Below are 25,031 nucleotides of genomic sequence, written 5' to 3' on the forward strand. Positions count from 1 at the left end.
GGCGATATTTGTAAGCAATGTTTTTTTTTTTTTTTTTTTTTCTCTTTCTGAAAGAAGTTTCAATGCTTTCACTGAGCCAGCAGCAAAATGTCGTAATTTTATGATGACTGGTTTTGCCTGTTTTTTTTTTTTTTTTTTTTAAATAGGATTCTTTAATTCTGAACATCTTATATGTATATTTGTACACATTCAAGTGAATGCTTCTTTCTTTAGGAGGGTACTTTTTTAGTTTTACTAATTTTTTTCGACCTGTTTGTTTCAAAATTTTCTGGTTTATTTTTTATTGCCTAATGTGTAATTTTGTATGCAACTTGATGACATATCGTTTATTCAAACTTCTATTTTGTCTCCTCATACATTACACATAAACACATAGCTATATAAAAAAATGTATCGATCTGGAAAAAAAAAAAAAAAAAAAAAAAAAAAAAAAAAACCTAAAGAAAGAAAGAAAAATAAAAAAACATCCACGAAAACAATTATAAATTTTTTGGTTGATTCTTCAAATAGAAAGTAATTTTCATTAAATTATTAATTAATTAAGTGCGGTCTGGTGAGCACAAATGCAAGCATGTACTGGTGAGCACACTTGGGGGATGGAATTGTAATTTTAGGGATGCCTGTGCTAATTATCACATTATCATACATACACTTCTTAGTCGACAGACGTTTTAGATTTGAAGAATCAGAGTTGAAAAATCAACTGTATTATTTACAAATCTTGCACTCGAGACTTGCAGTCTGCTATACTGAAGTGCAAATTCACTGCACCACACTATCAGGCAATATAAATATCTTTAATTACTGACATTCCCCGGAAGCTAAAGGCTAATTAACTCAGATTTCGCCAAATGAAATTCGTAAGGATTATAGAGATTGTGTATTAACAATGCACAGAAAGTGTAGTGGACGAAAATCATTCATCGTAGTGCCTGTAGAGTGAAAAAAGTTTTCGAAACAATAAATCTTGGAAGACTTCGTAAGAAATTGATTACTAGTCTTCCAGTTTCCTAGATGGATATACTGACCAATACACTACAGAACAACTTAACAATAAAATATTAAACTTCAAAATGTCGTATCACACATTCAAAACCTTTCGGAAGATGTTTTTAGAACAATTATCAGCTTCGTCACAGGATATTAAACAGCCAGTCACCGCAGATCGATTTGGCGTTACAATGTAAAGGGGAAACTTGTTATCTGTTACAAATGATAACTGATGACGGGAGATTCGATGCTGACAGCTGATTGGCTGCTAAAAACCAACAGCTTGCAGTTTTTTTAGAAAGAAAGGAAAACAATCGTTTGTCTTTCTTTCAGTGATAAAACAGATAAAAAAATTGCTTCAAACAGTTGGTCTTCTGAAATAAACGGATGTGCGATATAAGACTGACTGTAACTTATCAGACTGACTGTAATTCTTTGAAATGTTTATGAATGTTAAGATCATTTTGCAATTGCTTAACGATAGTTTAAGATCAGAAACAGATTTATGTAGTTACCTTTATGCAGGAATGTGGGCATACACAACGAGCTTCTTTTTTTCCATTACTCTCACATACAGCATAATGCTCGCATTTCTTATTCTCGCATCCATCTGAAAGAAATGGAACCTTCTAAACATATAAATTAATAAAAAAAAATAAAAATAACATCTTGGATGAATTTTTATTACATTTACCATCACTTAATACCTAAAAACACAAACTCCGAACAACAAGTAAATTTACTTGACGTTAAAATTGCAACAATATCATTTTAAACATAAATACATAAAAATCTTCATATCTTTTATTTTGAAAGATTTCACAATATTTAAATAATATGCCGTCAGACAAAATTTCAGATGTTTCTTTAAATAAATATATATCGTGTCACAGGAAATCAAGGGAGAGACTGAAGAATTGGAAAGTTCAAAATCAACACTGAAGGATGAGAGGTCTGAGAAGAAAATAAAGATTTCTTTATTTATCCGATTTAAAATAAAGCATAAATGTGACAGTATGTTTGAGGGTAACATTCTACCTGGCTGTCTGTTTCTTTCTGCGATGTTTTCGAATTACATTCTGCGTTGACAGATTACTTAAGGCGCCAGATATTGCAAGTATTTAATGTGATCAAATATTCTAAAGGTTGAAATACTATTTGCATATGCAAATTAGATACATATTTTCTCTCGAATAAAAATATATTTGGATGCTTTCAAGTGGTTTTAAATTTCCTGGAGAATAAAATATTGAATTTTTCTTCTTAGTGCATTTTTCCTTTTACAAGCGCAACTACAATTGAAATATTAAATTTTATTAAATGAAGAAACTTTTTGAAGAGCAATTTTTTAAATCAAAAACTATCAAGCAAAAACCACAACAAAGAAATGCATTAAAGATTATTTCTTTCTGCACAGCTACGTATAAACATGTGTGCCACCAAGATGGTCTATTGGTTAGAGGAGCCTATTGCGATGACGAAAGTTCCAGGTTCGTATGCCGGAGAAGGCATGGCTGTAATTGTCCGGCCCCTCATAGAACATTAAAGTGCCCCACCTACTAGGTGCTTCCACAGTAAAGTGGCCACCACTTCCGGCTTTAGAAGAGGCAAGCTTAAGTCGCCTTAAAAATTTAAAAAAAAAAAAAAAAAAAAAAGATAAAGGTAATTTTATAAAATGTTAGTGATACTTGTACATTTTGGTACTTGCGCTTTGAGATTAACGTTTTATATGCATATAACGGATCTTAAAATTTTATGTCTAGGAATTATTTTTTTTTATATGCGTGGGTTTAAATTTTAAATTCATTTGATATACATGAATTTATTTTTATGTATATCAAGTTTAATAAATGAATTTATTTTTAGCTTCAGTAATATGCGCCCTTATAAATAACAAATATTTGTAAAAAAAACATGGGTAGAGTAGACATGTAAAAAAGGTACCCCTTGTATTATGGCGAAGTTGTTGTTTGATGTATCGCCAAGTTGTTGTTTGATTTATCGCCAAGTTGTTGTTTCATTTATGGTAGCCTGAGTAGTTGAATGTTATGGAATACTTATTGGGACGTATCCGGGTGCATGATTCTGGGAAATTTTGAATCATGAGATGTTTTGTAAGCGTTTTTGTGGTGTCTGTTGGTTTGATTCTTTAGACAGTAGAATGCCCGAATGTAGTAAAATTAATTTGAAGTTTCTTGGAGCGAAAGGGGAAAAGAGTTTTAACTGACTGGTGTGTAAATGAAGGTTTACTTAGTAGCCATTATAAGTGTCCTGTATGTAGGAAGGATATGCTTCTAGTCGAACGTAAAAACTGTTTAGATGGATTTGAATGGGTTTGTAAGAAGAAAGGTTCAGATGGTCACTATGTGAAGCGTTCGATCAGAAAGAGTATCTGGTTTGAAAAAAGTCATTTGAGTATGATTGATATTTTGATTTTTACGTGGCTCTGGGTGTACGAAGCGAACTCGAAAATCATGGTAAGTGAATATTTGCTTTTGGTAATGCTTAAGTGTATAACATGTTTTTTCCTTTTTTATGTTATTTTATTGTTTGGTTTAAAATGTATTTTACTGAGATTATGTAGTTTTTGTTTGCCTAAATAGTAGAATTTGGTGCTCCTTTGACTTTTTAAGTGAAAATATATCGATGTGTACTTGTATAAAGTTAAAAGAGTGCGCAATGCCATTTTTGTGCAATTCGGGGATCTTTTTTAAGTGAAAATAGGTCGACGTGTACATGGATAAAGTCAAAGGAGTGCGCAATGCCATTTTTGTGTAATTCGGGAATTTTTTTCAAGTGAAAATAAGTCCATGTGTTCATGGATACAGAGTTTGTGCAATTGTTTGTCTTGTTATTTTGGATTTGTGTAGCGGCGATTTTTGGCGCAAAAATCGCTGCTTCGCAAGCCAAAATAACAAGTCAAAGAATTGCACAAAATTGGTATCCATGTACCGCCAAAAATCGCCAAGTTTCACCAAGGGGTACCCTAAACTTTACTTTTACCAAAAACATAAAGCACAGTAAATTTTTACTATCATTTTCTACTTCTATTTAAAATTATAAATATCTTACTAAGTACTTTTGTTTCCTTTTGGAATTTAATTTATGTTTATTTATGCAGTATAACAATAATTACGCTTCACTTAAAATTTGTTTGTTAATTATACCTGATAAATTCCGATCTCTTAATTCAGAAGAAGCAAAAGTGGCATTCTATGAATTTGCAAAGGTGAAAATAAAAGTTGGGTTAAATTACGAGTAATTAAACCTCGTTTTTTAAAACTATAGAATACCTAGAAACTATTATTGTAAAATCACGCGCTTGCTGAAGCTGTTATAAAGTCACCAAACAACTAACGACATTTGTTGCATCTATTCAGTCACCAAACAGCTAATGATATTTCTTGTATCTATTTAGTTGCCAAACAGCTAATGACATATCTTGCACCTATTTAGTCACCAAACAGCTAATGACATTTCTTGCGTCAATGTAAAAAATGTACACCTATTTAAACATCTGTATTACGAATGATTCCTAACATAAAAGGAAAAAATAGCATGTTTCCAAAGGCTTGCTATAAAAACTGCGAAGTGCATGATAACTGCTCATTGTCTCATAAAACTTTCCTGAACGTTATGATTGTCCTAAACAGGGAAATAAAACGCATTTGATAATACATTGACTGACTGATAATACATTGACACACAAAAAGCGAGGTTTTTAATCCATTTTATATCCTTGAAAACTCGTTTTAGCACGCACTATTCCATAAGCTATTCTATATTAGGTATTGTTTCTAAGCAAGGAGTTTTTTTTTTTTTTTTTTTTTTATCAGCAAACTTTTCACACAATTTATCTTCTTCTGGGCCGATTTCGACATACTCGTAGGGTTTTACGATAATGACAACCAGTGGCGCATTGGTGTAATTAAAGCTTAATTACCTCCGTTTGGCCGGCACAATCGACTTTATTAAGGACTTTTTTTTTTTTTTTCTTTCCATCCTTCCCTTGCAAAACAGGGTTTAGAAAACTAATTTGAGGCGGTACTCAACAGATTTTCCGTGATTTAATTATTCGCCCGGTATGGCTCATCTGAAAAAAGGGGAAGTGATTAATTGTGATGACACGGAAGTGAAATGAAGTGAGGTCTTGAGACGCGATAATAATAACTTGAAGTAATTTAAGGAACGCCGTGTCTTCTTCGCCGTCATATGCGAAAAAAGGAGAGTGACAAATAATTCTTTTGCTTGCCGTTTCTCTGTTTGAAAAACGTTTTCAAACTGATGTTGTGAAGCTCACTAAAAATTTATCATTGAGTACAGAAATGATTTACTGTAATCAGTGGGAAATGCTTGAAAGACCAAATTTTTTATTGAAAAGCAAAATGTCATTTTTGTAATGGTGCATAAAATGGATCAGTTTTGCGATTTTTCTATATTTATTTGCTAAGTATACTATTTTGGTATTCGCAATTGTAATTTTTGACTTTACTAATGCTATTTTATGTTACGCTATCATTTATGCGTTATATTTATTCAATACATGACCCTACCATGGGCAAGTAGCAAATGTTGCTACTGTATGAAATACAAGGTGGTTATACTCTACGCTTCTTTCGCACCGTAAGTTCTCAAGATATTGCCATTCGGCGAAACGTAAGATCTTTAAATTATTTTTCAACTTTTATCAGTTTGTAATTGCTTAATAAACTGAGCGATTTAAAAACAGTAAACAAATTTCATATATATATATACACCATTTCCTTACCATTAGTACAGCAAATTTTGAGACATTACAAAGCATTGCATAAATTTTAAGATACTTTTAATCATTAAATTCTGAATCTACAGAAACAGCATTAAAGTTTATGCTCGCAACAGCAAAATATTTTATTACTTGGTATAATGATATATTCGCAATACCGAAAACTATATAATTATGAAAAATATACTCCTAAAATGAGTAATCTAAAACAGATATTTAAAATTCAAAATTACTTCTGCAAAAAATATTTCTTCTATACATAATTTATGTAATTAAAATAGTATGCCGTATGTTAAAAATACATTTTAATGTATAGCGTTTCGTAAAACTAAGCTTCATAACCTAACTGATAAAAAATAGCTTAGCGTAATGAGAATGGTCTAATACACAAGACTAAATTAAAGATTAAATTAATACCAGGTCTAAATTAAAGATTAAATTAATACCAGGTCTAAATTAAAGGGAAACGAATGAAATTATTAGAATACTAAGATATCCTTTTTGAAAGGATTTTTAATTAGTAAAGCAACATATCATGAAATCGCATTACTGTTATCTAGTTTCTGCACTAATCATACTTACTATATTTAAATACTAGCTTAGAGGACAGTGCATTTTCTCTTCGCTTTCTTATCTCCCACGATGTTTTGTACTACGACATTTTCGTCATGCGTTGTTTTCTCCGCGATGTTTTCGTCTTCTATTTTTGCCGCGATGTTTTCCTCTGTAACATCGTTTCCATTCGTATGTTTTTTTACGGTATCACAGGTCTTATTCATTATATAATTATATTACAGATACAGAGTTACCCGCGTATATACCCGCGTATAAGTCGATACCGCGTATAAGTCGACCCCCTCCCATTTCGACATAAAAAATTCGTAGAAAATAAGAAACCCACGTATAAGTCGACCCCCCCCATTTCCGAAATTCATCGAGAAACTTCGAAAAAAAATTTTTAAGTACTACATTTATTCAAAATCATCTCAAAAAAGTAAATACGATAAAAAATACCTTGGTAAATAAACAAAATCAAAATCCTTCAACGTCCGATTCGCCAAACATTTCATAGAACTCTTTTGTCGTCATTGGCTCGTCATCATACATATTTTCAGTCTCGAACTCTGTATTGTTACAATCACTACCAGAGCCTTCGTCATCATTTTCACTTTCAAAAACAGTATCATCTTCCGTGCTGTCTAGTTCGTTGCTAATGCAACATTTTTTAAATGATTTTATAATCATTTCAGAGGGTAGTTCGTTCCAAGCATCTTTAACCCACTGAGCAATTAATGTAATATTGGGTTTTTTAATGTTGCCTCCCTTTGTAAATGTTGGTAGACCGGAACTAATCCACTCTGCCCAAAATTTTATAACATTTACTTTGAAGGGCTTATTGAGGCATACATCTAGGGGTTGAATGACGGATGTCAATCCTCCCGGAATTACAGCCACAGTCATTTTTAGGTGCTTTTGACGTGTACGCCTGTTAACAAAAGTATTTCATAAATGAACAATAACTATTATAAAGACTTATACGTACATAAAAACTATCTGCATTTCTCTTTTCTTGGCCTGTTGGCGAAAATTTTTTATTGCTCGATATTGATCGGTTGTTCGGGGGCAGAAAATTCTTTGGTTTCATCGAAACTTACTCTAGTTAAAGTATGAAACTCTGTGATTAGTTCGTCACATAATTTAAGTCATGAAATTACTTCAAGTAAGAGACTTATTTGATAAGTCGTCCAATTTGAGTGCGGGAAGAAAACAACTGCATTATATAAAGAAATTTTTGAACTTCTGATTCTTTTAATTTTTTATGGCCCCGTGTATAAGTCGACCCCCTCACTTTGAAGTCTTTTTTTTTGTCCAAAATATCTCGACTTATACGCGGGTATATACGGTAAATGCATTTCTATTCAAAATTGATATATTTTGTTGAAAATCAAAAACTTTAAACTAAATAACAAATTCATCTACTGCTGTGTTTTATTTGAAGTGACAATTTTAAAAAACAGATTTATATTTGCACTGCTTGAAATCGTATTTAAAATTGAAATGTGTCTAGACTCTTTGCGCTTGAGTTGCTGAGTACAGAATCAAAGCGACAGGCACAAAATTAATTTCCTAAGGACATTTGAGACAAATTCTGAGCGTACAAAATGATTCAGAAGTTTGAATTCAGGTTTTCAAGACTTCTGGAAATCGCTTTGTAGTATTTGTTAACCTAACAGTTGTGTGCAGTGAACTTTCTTAAAAACTTCTTTTATTTTATAATTATCATTTACTATTTCATTTAATTCCGATAAATATACTGAAACTGCGACTTTAATCATTGCTTCTTATACCTGCAATTTATATATATATATAACGACTAAATCTGAAATAATATAAAATTCTTCTTTTGAATGCTGAAAATCCCCCTTCAGATTTACAGAAAGCGTTTTTATAGTTCTTTTTATGCCTTTTTTCAACCCATTTCCGCTTCGAGCCATTTTTTACACTTTTCCTTTCGTAATGTTTCTTTATTTTTTGTAGCGTTGGTTGACCATTTTTTAAAATCTGAAGTTCCCTTTTCCTACTGGATTTGTGGTTTGCTTTCTTTCGCATCTGTTTCTGAGCTTTTTTATTTCGGGCTTTCTCTCAATTTCATTTACTCCAGCTTCTTTCAATTCCTTTTATATCAAATTCACTTTCAGACTGTCTGTTGCTTATCGAGAAAGGATAATAAATTGCATTTAAAAATACCAGTTTGCTTTAGATCGTGGGCAGAAAACACTTACCAAGGAAAGTAATACACTGCTTATATTTACATTTATTGTAATGAGATAAGAATACCATCAAAACACCTAGATATAAAGTGAGTCGAAAATTGAACATAGCATTAACTGCTTCGAAACGTTCAGGAAGATAATTGTCTTGCTATAAATTCCCGAAAATAGTAAAAGCGAAATAAGCTGCAAATTACGAGCATAAAAGTAAAAAAGTTATAAAGAAGAAGATATCCTGTCGATATTTTATTCTCTTGCAATTTCACAAAGAATACAAGAGTACACGTAATGTAAAGAATACAAGAGTACGCTGAATGACAGTTTTGATTAATATTTTTTAACATAGAAGATTGACGAAGAGGACATATTCAGCTGCCTTTTATTTATTCATGAAAAATTTCTACTATCTAGTGCAGTTTAATTTTATTTAAAATATTCTGCATTATGTTAACTAAGATACTTTTAAACATTTACTTTTACTTTCTGAAATATATCTCAGTACTACAAAACAAAATTTCCTTTTGGTTCTAATAAAAACAGTCTCATATATAAGACCACTAAACTTTTTTCAATGTGCTTTACATGAATAAAAGTTTTTGAACATGAAGAGGCCTCATAATATCGGAGTGTTCAAGATATTCTACAAGAAAGGTCTGTTTTGACTAATCTCAGTTGTCTAGCAGTAACATCAGAACAAGCACGCGAAATTCATCGCGGCAAGGAGAGCAAGATTGTACCTATCGCCTTGAGCGCCATACAAGCGTCAGTACGACTTCGCTCAGTTCCGACCTCAATTTTGGAGGAGAGCACCCCGAGAGGACAGATGCGAGGATCTCCAAACCCTCTTCCCCTACCACCAACTTCTCCAGGGGATTTAAATTGCCCTCATGCTGCACAGACGCTATACTACTATATAATACTATATAATACAAACATCCATGCCTTCTTCGGGTTTCAACCCCGGATAAAATTAAGATACAAAGTTTTCACTAGATTAAGGATAATTCATACATTGTATAGATAACATTTTAAATATTAAATTCTGCGTATAAGAAGAATATGGTTTCCAACAGTAGAGGAAGAAGTATCAACTTACATTTCGTAGTCTAATATGTTATAATAAGGCATTTAATATAAGACAATCTATTTGAAAATATATCAGAAATACGAAATCCCATGTAAATCCAGTAGAATGACATATATTATTTATCAAACATGGAATGAAGCAAACAGATTTAATTTCGTATTGAGCTTATACGCAATATATAATAATACCATTTCGCAAAATAATTCTCCAAAGCAGAATTATTAAATAAATTGTTTCCAGGACAATGGAGCAGGTTATTGGCCTTTGCATAACTTTTTTTCAAACTTTGGATACTAATGTTTGTCTTCAAAGGTTTCTAATTAAAGATAAACATCGGTATCTGAAGTTTCCAAAAATTACGCAACGACTCTCTTCCTGAGGAATATATGTTTGTCAAGTATAAGTGCTCATGCCGCATAAATTTAATGAACATTTAAGTACTGTGATGCTCAAAAAGGATTCCACTTGTGAACTTTATAAACTGCAATAAACCCATGGATACCTCTTTAGTATTATTACTGCAGTCCATTATAACGTTGTGTTTTCAGAACCTATTATATTTATCTTATTATGTTTATTTGTTATTTTTGTTACATCAAAACAGATGCTGAATACAAATTGTACTGAAACTACATTGTAATCTCTTTATGTCCTTAATCATTATTTTTAATAAATATTGGATGTGGGGTGTACGGTGGGATTGCACGATGTACCATAATAGGTAAACTGTAGATCCTTTGGAAAGCTTCAGTTGCTCATTTCCCCAAACTTTCTTTGTAAACTCTACAAAGCCGTGTAATATTTTAAGAGCACATAGTATGGGAAGGCATTACCAGTTAACTCAAGGTACATCGCTGGTGTCTCCTGTATCTTTATACCTCTACCTGGCCTTTCAGATACAGCACAGATTTTTAGAATAAGCGCAATAAGTAGCGTGTACAGTTATTATTATTTTAAATAACGAGTTATTTATAATTCCAGCTTTACTATTACATTTAATTTCCGTTTTCACAATGCAAATTAATTCGACAGTATTTAAGTTGACGGTTTTGGATTGCAAGAGAGAGCATGTTTCTGCCCCTCGAGACCACGTTACTAGGTTTCACTAGCTCTTTTAAATTGGTAATTCTTCGGATTTTCATTACTGATACCGAAATTCTAATTTTTATGACGGTGAAAAATTTTGAGCCAACTTCGCGTTAATTGTGTAGTCTTTAACTACAAGGCTTAGTTTAAATTCGAGTTGAACTGCTACTTTAGGATACATCGCCACAAGTGGTAGTTGATTTGTAAGCCTGAGATGTGCTTTTTATAATCAAGATCTAGTTTCATCAAAAGGTTGTTTTAAACCATTGTTATTTCCGACGAAGTGATAATTCGCTCCATGCTACCGAAGAAGGTCAAACTCCATAAGTGTAACAAACTCTACTTTTCATTTACACTATTAGTTGTTCATTGCATTAGATAACAAACTTCTAAGATTTTGATTTAAAGTAATGAGTTAGTCGCTTATGCTAATCTGTTTTTACCATTTCTATTTATACATGCGTTTTCACCATTACCTGGGTTAGCTGAGAAACACCGTGTAATTATTATTTAGTCATCTTGAACTGCCAATAAGGTATTCTGAATATTTTCAGGCGATTAAGCTAAAGCACTTCATCCACGTTTCCAGTCTATCACCGAACTGAAATAACTCAGATATTCCTTTGGTGAACAGAAATCTTGCCTGTTTAATATTTTGTGTATTTAAGTGGTGACACGTAGCAGCAGATTATATTACTAGTTGTTTTATGTTAAGCTCGAGATTATATTTGATTTGATAATACTTCCCGCAAGCATGATAATATGATTTGATAATACTTACCTCAAAATATATTTAGCCTCCCTTAAGTTTGTAAATCTGCAAGTTGTAGAATGAATTTTTAAGATTAATTCCGTTTCTTGAAGTGCTATTAAATTGCACCCAAACAGATAGTTAGGACGGTGATAACGTACCTAAGCATAATATGATTTAAATAACTTGATAGAAGTTCGTGAAAACTATATAAATACTCGGTAACAGACGCAATTATTAACTATTTATGCCCCTTCACGATCCTGGAAATTCGAAATATTTTTTAGCTTTTTTAATTTTTTTTTTTAATTTTTGTTATAAAATCTTTTAAACAGCATGAAGTTCTTAATATGTTTACACTGTTCCACATTCACAAAAAATAATAACACATGGACATAAACCTTGTTTTGACGTTGATTTTATAGGACTGAACTTGGAAATATTCGACCTTAAACTGATAACTTTTATGAATTTTAAAGGAGAACAGGTTCCGTTTTCTCAATGAGCAAAACTACTTTACTGAACAGGAAGTACCAAATAATCAAACAAAGTACAACAAACAAATAAGAAACGATCTCGTAAACGAAAGAGCAGCACATTATGTTTAAAACGGTATTGCTTCTTGAAGAGAAAACTCCATATCTGTCTAAATGGGAATGCAAATAAAAATTTCTGTAAAATGAACTAGAATAATTTTTATATCAATACAACTAACTCTGAATTTATCGAATTTTGCATTTAAACCTGATGTGCTTCGCTGGCATATATTTTAACAGTAGAGATTAAATGCTAAATACCGAATACTGTAAATAAATTTTATTTAACGTATTATCATTGGAATTAAAGATTAAAGCTTAATTGGACCAATTAAATGGACAGACAGGAACATGTTCTTCATATCTTTCTTTGTTGAGAAATCCTCAATGAAGCTATATGCTTCAGAATGCTGATATTTGTTCTTAAATACTGAAATTGCAGCAGAGGATATAGACAAAATCTGACAAATTTTTAAATTAAAGTGTATTGAGAAAGAAACTTGCAACAAGATATTTAAAACGCTACTGTAGCAGCTGGAAAATAAGCTTATGTCATCGAGATGGACAAAGTCAAGCGATTAAAAACTTCATTAGTTTCTTCTTCCCAGATAATATTTGAGCATATAAACTCATATCCAGCATTATCTTTACGTACACGAAATCAGGTATTTTAAGGAACTGTGAACCACAATTTTATGAATTTTGAGGAATGACACACAATATCATGACATATAAGTGCAAAGGGTAATACTCAGAACCGCATGCGATATAAAACTGTAGCATAAAATAATAAAAGTGGTTAAAAGTATAAAAGATAGCTCCTTCCTCTTTTCCTGTTCCTGCTCAAGCGCCAGTTGTAAAGTCTTTTAGAATTTTTCAACGTAAGTAAATCGAAGAAATCTGCAATGACCTCACTGGGATTCGAACTCGGGTTCTCCCGAATACGCGTCGAGCATGCTTCTAGTTACACCACGAAGGCATCGGAAAGAAGAGAGAAATAACTTATAAATATATTACAAGGAGAGTTCGGAAAAAGATGAATAACTCAAAATTAAGAATTGTGAATTAGATATGGATTTTGATCTCCCCTGATTTGTACACACATATCACAACGCATTTTCATACTAGCAATCACATTGTTAGCCACATTCTGAGAAATTAAGACCTCTTAGGCAGCAATGAGACCTTCAGAATACTTGCATATCTAGGAGAAGTATATCTATCTCATTGCAACTGCTTTTCGAGGTAGCCTCATAACTTCTCTATCGGGTTAAGATCAGGAAATTTTACTGGCCGCTGCTTGGAGTTCCCGCTTTACAGACTTTTCCAAGTGATACTTCGGAGCCATGGCAAACTGTTTTTAGGCCTTACACAAGTAAATCAAATGCTGTACTGCAGATTCTCTTGAATAGTCATTTTGCGCAAAGCACTTGATTTACCAACATGTGACGTAACATCTTGATTTACGTATCAGAAACAGTTTGATGACTTTTGTTTGAACAATGTTAATTAAGATTATTTTTTACACATTCCCTGCAAATATGGGTTACGCCGATTAGATATTTCAAAGAGCATAATTATTTTTGAGTATGCAAAGCTTAAGCGACACAAAAAAAAAAAAAAAAAAAAAAAAAAAAAAAAAAAAAAGAAATATGCAGCTTTTTAGTTAAAAATTTATTCATATTTAGAATATTTAGCATGTCCTCATGCCGCGCAGACACTATACATTTAAAAACATCCGTGCCTTCTCCGGGATTCGAACACGGGCACTTTCCCATGGCAGTGAGCGACGCTAGTGAAAAGTAATATAGTGATACAGCTGAGAGTCAACGAAATCTCTAAACACTCTAAAATATTACAGAATACTTATATTGTGTAAGAGCAAGCACATTTCCCACAGATATAAACTGACATGATCTGTTAGAGAAAATTAAATATCGAATGTCAAAACCTCGTTCCAATATGATGTCCATAAACAATACGAAAACAAAGATGAAAATAATTAATTTTGAACAATTATTTGAATATGGTATGTTTATTTAGCAAAATAAAGCTTAAGAATTTGCATAATAATATAATATATACAGAAAACTCTGATTGCTATGCATGAAGGTATTCGTACAGAATGGATTCATTTGATTGATAATCACTATCCTGCGGTATTCCTCAGTAGATGATATTGTAATTATTTCGCAGGTTAACAAGTTATGAGATACTGGTAATAGGCACCCCAGTAATGAGAATTCTATTTGAGAGTAGACAAAAGGAAGTTTGTGAAACGCATATACGTGTTAGCGACTGGTCCATAGCGAAGCTGTTTTCGTGCTTCTCATAACTTCTACTATCGAAAGATCGACTTAAACAACTATTTCTTTCCTTCATTGTTAGGTATGTAGAGACAGTATGTTATTTAGGACGCGAAAATAGAGCAGTGCCTTCGCCGGTACTCGAACCTCGGATCTCTCGAATACGCGCCGAGAATGCTGGGCATTACACCACAAAGGCATGCTAAGAGGGCGGGAGAAATACTTTATGTGCTTCCCCTTTTAGAGGGCGTCTGGGGATTAGAGCACCCAATCGCCAAATCCTGGTGGTGAGGAACCATCTTACATTATCTTTAGTTCGGGCGCCATTATAGAGAGATTAGGTTATTTTGGAAACAGAATACATGAAAAATGACTCCAGGATTCGAATCTAGGAACTCCCGAATACGCGCCGAGCATGCTGGCCACTACACCACGAAGGCATGTTAAGAAGGCGAGAGAAATACCTAATAGGTATAGTTACTTTTTTACAAGCAGTAGAATCAAAACAATTTCTTACATTCACTGTCTGACGATTACTTATTTATACGCGATCGGTTTATAGGAAGACCAAAATGCTTCTAATATACTTATGATTCTACTATACTATTTCTTCCATATTGTTTTCCTACCATTAGATTGATCTTCAAAGCGTTCGTAATAGCCTAAACGAGTAATTATTCTCTTACGTTATTCAAGGCGAGCGTTAGCTGTGCACTCTGAGTTCGTTCGTTATGTTCAATAATGTGAATGTTTTGCATATATCTAGCAAAGAGGTATTTGCATGTTGAGTTTCATCGTGATATGATAACATTTTTTATATGTGCCCATTTTTAATCGCAGAGGTAATCAGAAAGTTGTAAATTAAAGACGTTTTCAAATGAGATGTTTGCTTAATAAATGTCATATTTTAGTTAGCATAGCTGCTTAAAAGGGATAGTTCACATAAACTGAGTTTATATCTTTATTTAGATAACCGAAAACTGTGTTATTTGCCTGTCGTCTGAAAACTGAATATTGTGTGATTTATTTTAAAGAATTTGAATTCAATAGATAAACATTAAAACATGGATAAGCTAACCCCATACGTTTTCGTTATTTGAGAACTAAGCAAAAATTTGGAATCTAATTTCTGTTTCGTTGGAAAACAAACTCTAAGTTATCAAAAATTAATAGTATCATTTATTTGTTTGTACAATTGCTTAATTTTTTTTTTTTTTCGTATTGATGAAAGATCAGCCTACGTATGTTTTCTTTGCATCGAAAGAAATAATTAAACAATCATAAAATATACTAATGAAAACATCTAAAAAGATAGATTCAAATTTAGTAAAAGAAATTAAAGGAAAATACACACGTACTGCACAGTCCTGTGTATGCAACGTCTATATCTGTCTTTTGATCGCATCCTTCTTGTTTTAACTTGCATATATTTGTGTAAGATATACCGTCTGTTCCACAAACTGGTTCAAATTCCTCCGTACAAGTTGGGCATTCACATACAGCATAACCACCTTTCGATACACATATAGATCCGAAGTGACAAGTATGTTTGTGGCATGGACCACGCTCACCTAAAACAGAAAGTGTCATATCATGAGCTTTAGGTTAATAATTTACATGCATATTGAAATATTCATAAAAATATGATTAAAAAGAACAACTAAGAATATGATAATCCTAATTTGCTGTATAAATACACTTATTAATTAAGAAGTTATATGTAGTGTGGTAAAACAGAACACATACTGCATGGACCTCTTGCACTTGAGTATGATATTTTTAGTGTTTTTAGTGTTTAGTTTCGGTTGCTATGAAGAAAGCAGAAATGTATTGTCCAGCTTACATGTTCATGTTCCATGTGCATAAGTAGAGGAATTAGTTTTTTATTCTTTGTGGCCTAATAGTTGCGGCCAGAAAATAGAAGTATTTGGCATTTTCTATTTTGTAAATCGTTATTTAACGGTAGTAAGTTGAGTTGAAACATATAGGTCATTTTTATCCCAAGCTCGATGTATTTTGCAGAAATTTAACTTTCGGATCGTTTATTCTCCCATCAATAAAAGTCCGAGTTCCATACTCAAGGACCCCATTCTGGATATGAATTCCTGGGGTATTTACAGGATTCATTTCCAGTGTGAGTTAATTTGCATGGGACAAACTACGAGAGCCTTAAAATTTCGCGTTAAGGAACATGAGACATATGTTAGAAAAAAGGAAACTCAGAAACCTTCTGTTGCCCAACATTGTTGGTCGAAAATCACACTTTTAATTTTTCTGCTGCCAAAATTATTCAAAAAACATCTTCCATTGATGAACTGGATTTTCTGGAGGCATTTCACATTAAAAAAGTCTTTCTGCTCTAGTTAACGACCCTAATTCCAATCCATCTTTGCCTTCAGCCTTTAAAGAAATTATGTTTTAGTTCTGGTTTCATCAACAGATAGCGCCAGTAGCTTATCTCCTGTCCAGGCTTTCTGTCCAGGCTTATGTCGCTCATTTGCGCTTTTGCAGCTGAGGATGATGGTTCGGTAAAACCATCAAAACTAGTCCTGTGAAATTTGGAAATATAACGCTGATTTTTGTTGTTTGACTTCTAAATTAATATTTGTTCGGCGTTTTATTGTATCTTAAAACTAATACTAGTTACCGAAGTAAGATTGTTAATAGCTAGTTCCAAAGCAGAAATGAAGAAGAGCAAGGCAGTGACAGACTTTACGTTTCGTTCAAAATAGATGTTAATATTGCTCCCCAAATAGTCAGAATTTTCCAATAATCTAACTGTTATTGGTGACTGATTCTATGTCGGCACACCCATTATGTTCAACTCCTACTGTCTACAGCCTAGGATTTCGTCACGAGATGATGACACTTCCATTTGTCTGGAATCTCAGTGTATGGAATGCATGGCAGAGCTATAGAGCCTCTGATGTAACTTATCTTTGGATAATTTGTTTACAATTATAAATTAATTATTAAATGCTGCCCTTTTTCATTTAATGTAGAACAATGTATATTTGACTCAGAGTACAGCCTACGATCTAAAACTAGAATTAGAACTTATATAAACACAAACCGTCTTATGATATGAAATACATATCTGTACAACGAAGTTTATGCAGTTTTGGGGTAAACTTATGCGTTCTATATTATCAATGTAATCGCATTAGCTTTATTTTCATGGAATTGATATGCAACTCTAATATACGAGTAAACTGCAGAGTGCAAGCTCGCAGGTAATGTAAAGTCCACTTATTTACGACATTTAGTTATTGTATTGACTGCCAAAAGCAATATTTTTAACTAGTTAGAATACATTATTAATATGACTAGTCAAACTGTATAGCTTAAAATGAATTAAGATAAAGTAGAAAGAATGTCTTTGAATACGTTTCATTGTTTTATAATAAACTTATAAAATGCTTAAATAGCAACTTATAAAACTTATGCAACTTATAAAAATGCTTAAAGCGAAAATTATAAAATTCAGGAATTAGGGCACAAATTTTATTTGAAGCATATACCATACCGAATTAAGTTTCCTAATTTGAAACATAATTACCCATAGCGAAATTCATGAACATTTTACGATTTTTTAAAACCTTCGCTGGCTTTTTCTTATTTGCTTCATACGCAAAATTAATTTTTAAAACACGCTTAGCATATGTATTTATATAATCTACTAAGTAGTATTGCTCGCAGTTTTTTAAACTCAGGTGAATTACGCTCCTCGAAACACATTAAAATAACTTCGAAACTTTGTTATGTTTTGAATTCTAAAAGTTCTTTGAGTGAAATGAGAGAAGTAAAGAGTAATATTTTCAAGGAAATTTTGTTTGCTTACTACAGTTTTCTACAATCTGGCAAACAGCATGTACGAAGTGAGATATGTCAAGATATGTAATCAAACTTCCTTTGCACAAGCTCTTTACTTATTTTTTATTTACAAAGTAATGTTAACTCATTACAAGTACCTTTTACTAAATAATTAGTTCAGAAGAGCATAGTCTAACGTGGAATGAGAATTTGGAACTGCAACGCATACGCAAATTGAATCTGTAATTTAAATTACACTTCACTTGAAGACTTAGAAAGAAAGCCAAAGCAATTTCACAATTCAATTTGCAGAAGTCCATTATATTTACTAACGAAAGAGGTAATACAAGCTGAATTGCAGACCTTAAAATTGAGACAGAATGTCTATAGATCAGTAGAAGTATAAATCTAATTACCTAACCAACGGTTAGAGCTTATCTGTGGGAACGAAGGCATTACTTTTCTGGCTGCAGTAGTATTAAATTAATCTACATAAAGCCCAAATTATACTGTAAATAACGCAACATATTTTTAACCAAGTTATATCTGGAAGTGAAATTACCACGTAGATTACCGGTTTTAGCTCATTAATGTTACGCTTGTGAAACATGGTTTTCTTAATATGCCAAAAATCTAGCTGATATCTTAACACTATTCCGCTAGCTGTAGATAAAGATAGAAAGTTGCTATAAATAACTACTATTCTTCATTTTAGAAATATGGTCTATTAATAATTATGTAATATTTATTCTAGCCTATGCGTTATTTTATATTAATTATTTTTATATGTTCTATTTCTACAATCGGTAGTCACCAAAATGCATATATCTCGCCTTTAAATAACAAGCGAATTTATAGTTGAGAGACAGAGAAAGCTGAGGCAGTCTTGCAGTAAATAGCTACTAACCTCCAGTCATTCTGCGTTTGGGTGAGTAATTTGAACTTTCTTCAGTCAATGCTAATTTCAGTTCAGCGTTGAAAATAACCTTTATGCTGTACTCTTTAAAGATTTCATATGCTGTAATGACGGCATGAGTGACAGCTAGTTTTGTTAAAAATTTTAGCTGTATAATAAGATGTCGCTTTTAGTGATTCTTTTAGTTAAATTTTAGGGCCTACCAGCGGCCGAGCGGTAACGTCGCTGAACACTGGTAGTTCGGTCCGAGGTTGGAATCCCGCGAACGGGCTGGCTGCATGGGTGTTTTCGTGGTTTTCCCCATGTGTAACGTGTATACGAGCCAGTTTCCCTTAAAAGGTCTTCCACGAAGGCATTCCTCCCTTAAGGCAGATAGTCCTCGAGTGCTTTGCCGTAATCTAATAAACCAAAACCAAACCAAAACTAGTTAAATTTTAGCTTTTCTTTGTGCTCATGGAATGTAAAGTTGGGTAAAAAAAAAAAAAAAAAAAAAAAAAAAAAAAAAAAAAAACAGCAAAACCAGCAAACCTTAGCCGAAATTTGAACTCCGAACTTACCGAAACTAGGCGGACATGCTTTCCAGTTACAGCATGAAATTACACTGTAAGGAAAGAAAAAAATATTTTCAAATTAACTTACTAACCGCAAAGAGGAAATAAAACAAACATCGGTCAATCTAATTGATCTCCCCCCAAAAATATCTTACTGTCAGGAATCAGTTGCTTATTATTATAAATTTTATTTAAATAGAGGAGGAAGTCAAAACGTTGCCAAATGTATTGTTTTTATTTAACCTAACATGTATAGCTTAAGTTACTTACAAATTAAATCAAGTCTCTCTCTTTTGCGTTTCTTAGACGATCTTAAATTCCTCTCTTTTTTCGAAACTTAAGCTATCTTTTTAAAATAAATGAACGAAATTATTTATTTTTCGTTTCAGAAATATAAAGAAATAATATGCATTACCGAAGAATGTGTCTTATATCAGTAGAATGTTTAATTGTTTCTTGCAGCATTTATTGAAAACATTTAAATGGCCGCTTAAGGCAAAAAGAAATGCTGTTAGATCTTTTATCTATGCGTCATTATGTAACTCGTCGGATGGTTTTATTTTTTTACTTGCCATGATAATTTCAATTTCGTTTATTAAATCAAACATCCTTTTAACACATTTTCGTACCTTCGTGCACATTCACAGCACGACAACAACTTAGCCAAATAAGACCCGTTCACATGCAACGCTCCTTCGCACAGCTGCAGTTAGCAAGAGGAGAAAAAGGAGACATGAACGAGTTTTGTCTTTAGGACTCGTTCAGAAGACCACCGTCTTCCTTCCCTTTACATCTAAGCCTCTGTGAACAATCACGTCTCCGAATTGGCAGTTTTCTAATACTGTTTACACATTTTTAAAGTTGTTTACTGCTGTTAATTTTGTAATCTGTGCTTTCGCAACTGGTGCCTGAACTTTCGTAATGGTTCCTAATAAATATATGCTTTTTAATTATTATTATTATTATTTTATAAGCTATTATTTAGTTCACTCTTGGTGCTTGTCGCTATGGTTAAAAGATGGTCGTGGGTTTTTAAAGTGCTTCCCGATAAGATATAGAACTCAAACTTTGTACATACACTGCTTGTGGATGTGGTGTCACGCTTTTGATTTTTAGAGGATTAGATTTTTTTTTTTTTTTTTTTTTTTTTTTTTCAAATTTAAAGTTGAAACTATTTTTTGTAAATATTAACAAATAAACTGAAAATCTCAGAATATTATAGTTTGCACCATAACACACTGTGGAGGAAAGAAAATTAAATGAAATTTTTAGCGTAATTTTTTTAAAAATATTTTGGGAGAATTTTTGAAAATCGTTCATATTTTTAGACTTTTTGCCGCCATTAATTTTAAAATTTCATATCTAAAAATATATCTATTACAAACTTCTGACATTTTCATACCTTATATAACAAACTTTTTGCATTTAAAAAAATGATAAAGGAAATTAATTGGATGATCTTTTTTATTTTTTTTGAAAGATATGCAATGAAGCAGAATGGAAAATATTGGTTCTTTTTGGGCATCAATTCGAAACATCGGTTTCAAAGTAATAATCTTATTATACCACACTATTTTTGTGACATTATTTATACTATATAAGTTGTTACTTCAGCTTTAGATTGGAGATATTTCTGAGTTAACTTTCTCTTAAGATGGTTTTGCATTCCGTTGTGTTTAACGTTCTTATTAGATTGAAGCATAACTACTAATTATACTTAGTAATATTCTAAACACTTGTACGATTATTTCTGTGGGAATTTCCAGAACTTTGAAGTGTTTCTGTTGATAAAATAAATTTAATTAAGCTATCATCGGATTTGAGTGCAATGACAATCCTTTACAAACTATTATCAATCTATTACAAACCCGTACCCACGCAACAATATTATAATTAATTAATGTATTAAAATTGTTTTTAACGTGTTTTACAAAACAAAAACAGGTAAAGAAAAATTCTGCTTGCGTTTTATGATTTTTTGCAGTTTTTCTGGCCACATGAGGTTTAAAAAAAGGTGTGTAATTTATGTTTATATTTACCAATACGGGCATATTTCCTATAACACCCCGAAGACACGCGGTAAGGAAGGAAAACGTTCATTACGTCCTCCCTCAAATGAAGAGCTACAGGGAGAGGGAACATAGTCGCCAAATCTAAGTGATTGCAAATATCATCCACTGCATTTCAATCAGGCTACACTACGAAATCTTTTAGATTTTTTAGAAGCTAGAAAACGGGAAAAATCAAGAGTGTCCTTGTCGGGATTCGAACTCTAGACTTCTCGACAGGCACCCGGACATGCTTACAGTTACACTAAGAAGTCATGAAGTAAGGAAGGAGAAATTTTCTTGCAGGTTTACCGTTTCTGAAACATAAACCATTTGCAAATAATATAAAGTTCTTGATAAATTATTCAATATATTGTGCGAAGGTTGTTCTGAAATATTTCTTCTTTCATAATATGTCTTAATTTTAAATCCGTGTTACATTCTTTTACCAAACATACAAGCTGCAACATTGCTAATAGCATCACTAGTAGAGCCAACCATTTTATCCTATCTTAATTTATATTTATCTGTTACGGTTTCCGTTTTAGAAAAATTAACCTGTGCAAAAGTTTTTCCTTCATATGAATTATTTTCAATAATTTCCAGATTATTCCAAATTCACCAATAGTACCTAGTACGAAAATTACAAGTTGTACTCTACCTGTGTTCTAAGTATTGTCATAAAATGTTATCGAAAATACTGAAAATAGAAAATTTTTATCCTTTACTGACATCGAAAATCATTAGAAATTTTGTTTGCTTTCCAGTATCTTATTGACTAGCAAGCGAATATTTTTAAATAATTGTTTTCCAGTACGAAGAATTTGAGACTTATATAAACAATATTTAAGGAATTCACTGTCAGTGAATGTTTTTACTGTTTTCTAATGATGTGTGCGAAAGGTACACTTGCTTCATTGGATTTGTTAGCTTTTGTAAAATATCTTACTGTCGTTGCAAGCCGTTAAGAAACTGTAACTTTTCTTCTCTCAGTTTACCTTCCAACATTTCACATTTTCTTTACAATTGGTTTCATAATGGCGATCTAAACTGTATTTTTTTTTAAACTGATGTTTACTTGTTACAAATAAAACGTGCAATTTTGTTTTACAAAACAACACGAAAGCACATAATTTCTCGTTCATTTTGAAAAACCTACATACTTCTTCGTCCTTTCTTCTTTTTTTTATTAAAGGAATAGATTGCATTTTAATCTTTTAATTAAAATATTTGTTTTAATTTTACCTACAATTTTAATTCAACAAGATAAACTTTTATTTGAAAGCAACATTCAAAAGTCATGCATAATTCTGAACGATAGGTAATATAGATAATATGGATATATTATGTAGCTAACAACAAGCACAAGTAAACAGACTTTGTAAGCCATATGTTATATTTTCTTCATCTGTATAGAAATGTGAACTTTGCAGCTGTAAATTCAGCTTACCGACTAGTTACTACTCAAGGAAAGTATAACGATAATTTACCAAATCAATTAGAAGAGATCTGAAACACCAGAATACTGAAGCGCCTCAAACTGTCGATTGGCGAATCAAACTTACTGGTGAAACCAACGTGGTTAAGTTCTCCCGCCTCATTTCAGTAACGCTGCTTAACATACAAACGCATAACGAAAAAGACAGACCACCAATCAATTCATTCTATCTTTTTTTTTTTTTTTTTCAATAACAGCAACGCGCATTAGTTCAGTCCATATCTCAATATTTCTAAAGCTGTAAGTAACGTATTTACAACAAATCCATAATTGAAACGTATTCGCGGGCCGTGTAAAATCACTTCGGGGAGCTGCCTGTTTAAGATTACTGAATTACAGAGTTTTTATTGCTACGAAATGTCCAGCTGCAATAAGATAGCTTTCCCGAAATCGTCCATTTGGCGAAATTCGGCTACAAAATTGGAGATATGCCATAAAAACGGGTGAAGAACATTCTAGAACGAATTTTTACTGATTTGTCCCAGAATGTTCTCGAAAGCAGCCCAGAAGCTATATAAACCCTGGCTGTATAAAGTAGCAGTTGATCGAGTGTGTCTCGATTTTATCGAGTTGATCGTCAGTCTAATGTATGTCAAAGTATCTCATAGTCTAGTGTCGAAGTATCTGGTAGTCTAGTGTCGAGGTGTCTCATGAGTGTATCACGAGTTGGTGCATCGAGAGCGTGCGTCGTTGAGGCTATCGAGTGTATCGTCGACAGCATCACGAGTTGTAGCGTGTAGAGTTTCGAGAGTACGTTGAGTTCCGAGAATGATAGAGCTGAGTCGGGAGCTTTACTCTAGTGCTCTGCCGTAAAACTGTCTTCACCGTTATAGCCTGATAACTTGAAGGCTGTGTTGCTGATTGTCAGCGCGTTTGTCGTAGTTTACGACGACTGTAAACGTGTTTTTGGAGCTGTCCTGAGTAATACTGGCTAATATTTTTTTTTTCCATTCTTTATCAAGAGCTGCCGTTAATCACTCCAAATCCACGAATCCGTAAGAACGCAAAACTATGTACCTCATACGCGGCTTGAAAGATTTCATTAGTTCAACAGCGTGAAAGAAGACGGCGCTTATAAATGAAAAAGGAAATCAAGGTTTATTGAGAATGAATATGGAAATGGAAAGTTGGCTCTGCCGGAGAAAAATCAAAGTAATAATAAATGTAATCATTGAATCTTAAGTATATAATGTAGTTGATTTTATTAATACGGAATTATTCTATTTATATGCGTGACTGCAATCTACGGATGTCTGTCTCCGAGGAATATTATAGAGTATGGGATACATTTTACGTATGTTCAGTGAGTACGAAAACGATGCATCGTGAAAATTTATCTGTATATCCGTGCTTATTATCTTTCAGCCTTCCTTTTAAAAAACGTATTGATGGAAACGGCCGCTGGGGTTTTATATGTAGACTTACTTTTCCTTTCGTGACTAGGGACTTTTTCCGAAAAAAAATCTGTTATAAATTTAAAAAATATTTATTCATGTTTGTTTACAATTTTTATTCGTAACTATTTTGTGCAGTATAAGACAATAATACGAGAAGTAGGAAACATAATTCAATAACTATGTAGTAAAATTTCATGTGAATGTAAGATCTATGAACGAGTTGCCAAGGTTGTAAGGATTTTAAGTTTTACTAACATGTATTTTATTTCAAAACTTTACTATCCCCTCTTATTTTCCACTTCCGGCCAGAATAAACGCGGTTAGGTTTAGCTAATTGAGCTTGCAAACTGTTAAGTATTTAAGTTGTGGCTTTTAGTCAAGAACGTGTTAGAGAAAGGAAGAGAGAGAGAGACTTCTCGCTACTTTACCTCATGCGCGCGTTTCAGTCAATTGCTGTCCACCTTTAAGGCCAGAATTTAGTCCTTTTGATACTGAAGACGTATTGTAGTTTCCTCG

The 25,031-nt window shown here is 32.6% G+C and overlaps 1 protein-coding gene across 2 annotated transcripts in view; it reads right to left on the bottom strand.

Annotated features, from left to right (window-relative positions):
• The window catches only part of LOC118182863 (agrin-like), a 1,858,472-nt gene that overhangs the window by 521,998 nt on the left and 1,311,443 nt on the right, over nt 1-25,031 (bottom strand). For both annotated transcript variants that reach the window (XM_085810649.1, XM_085810648.1), the window contains exons 7-8: nt 15,651-15,863; nt 1,506-1,600 (exon numbers count right to left, since the gene is read on the bottom strand). In XM_085810649.1, the coding sequence (XP_085666775.1) occupies nt 1,506-1,600; nt 15,651-15,863 (308 nt within the window). The remainder of the gene's footprint in view (nt 1-1,505; nt 1,601-15,650; nt 15,864-25,031) is intronic.

This window comes from Stegodyphus dumicola, chromosome 2 (genome assembly GCF_044657685.1).
Source record: "Stegodyphus dumicola isolate Sdum_Otavi_A_Nest chromosome 2, ASM4465768v1".
Taxonomy (NCBI): Eukaryota; Metazoa; Arthropoda; class Arachnida; order Araneae; family Eresidae; genus Stegodyphus; species Stegodyphus dumicola.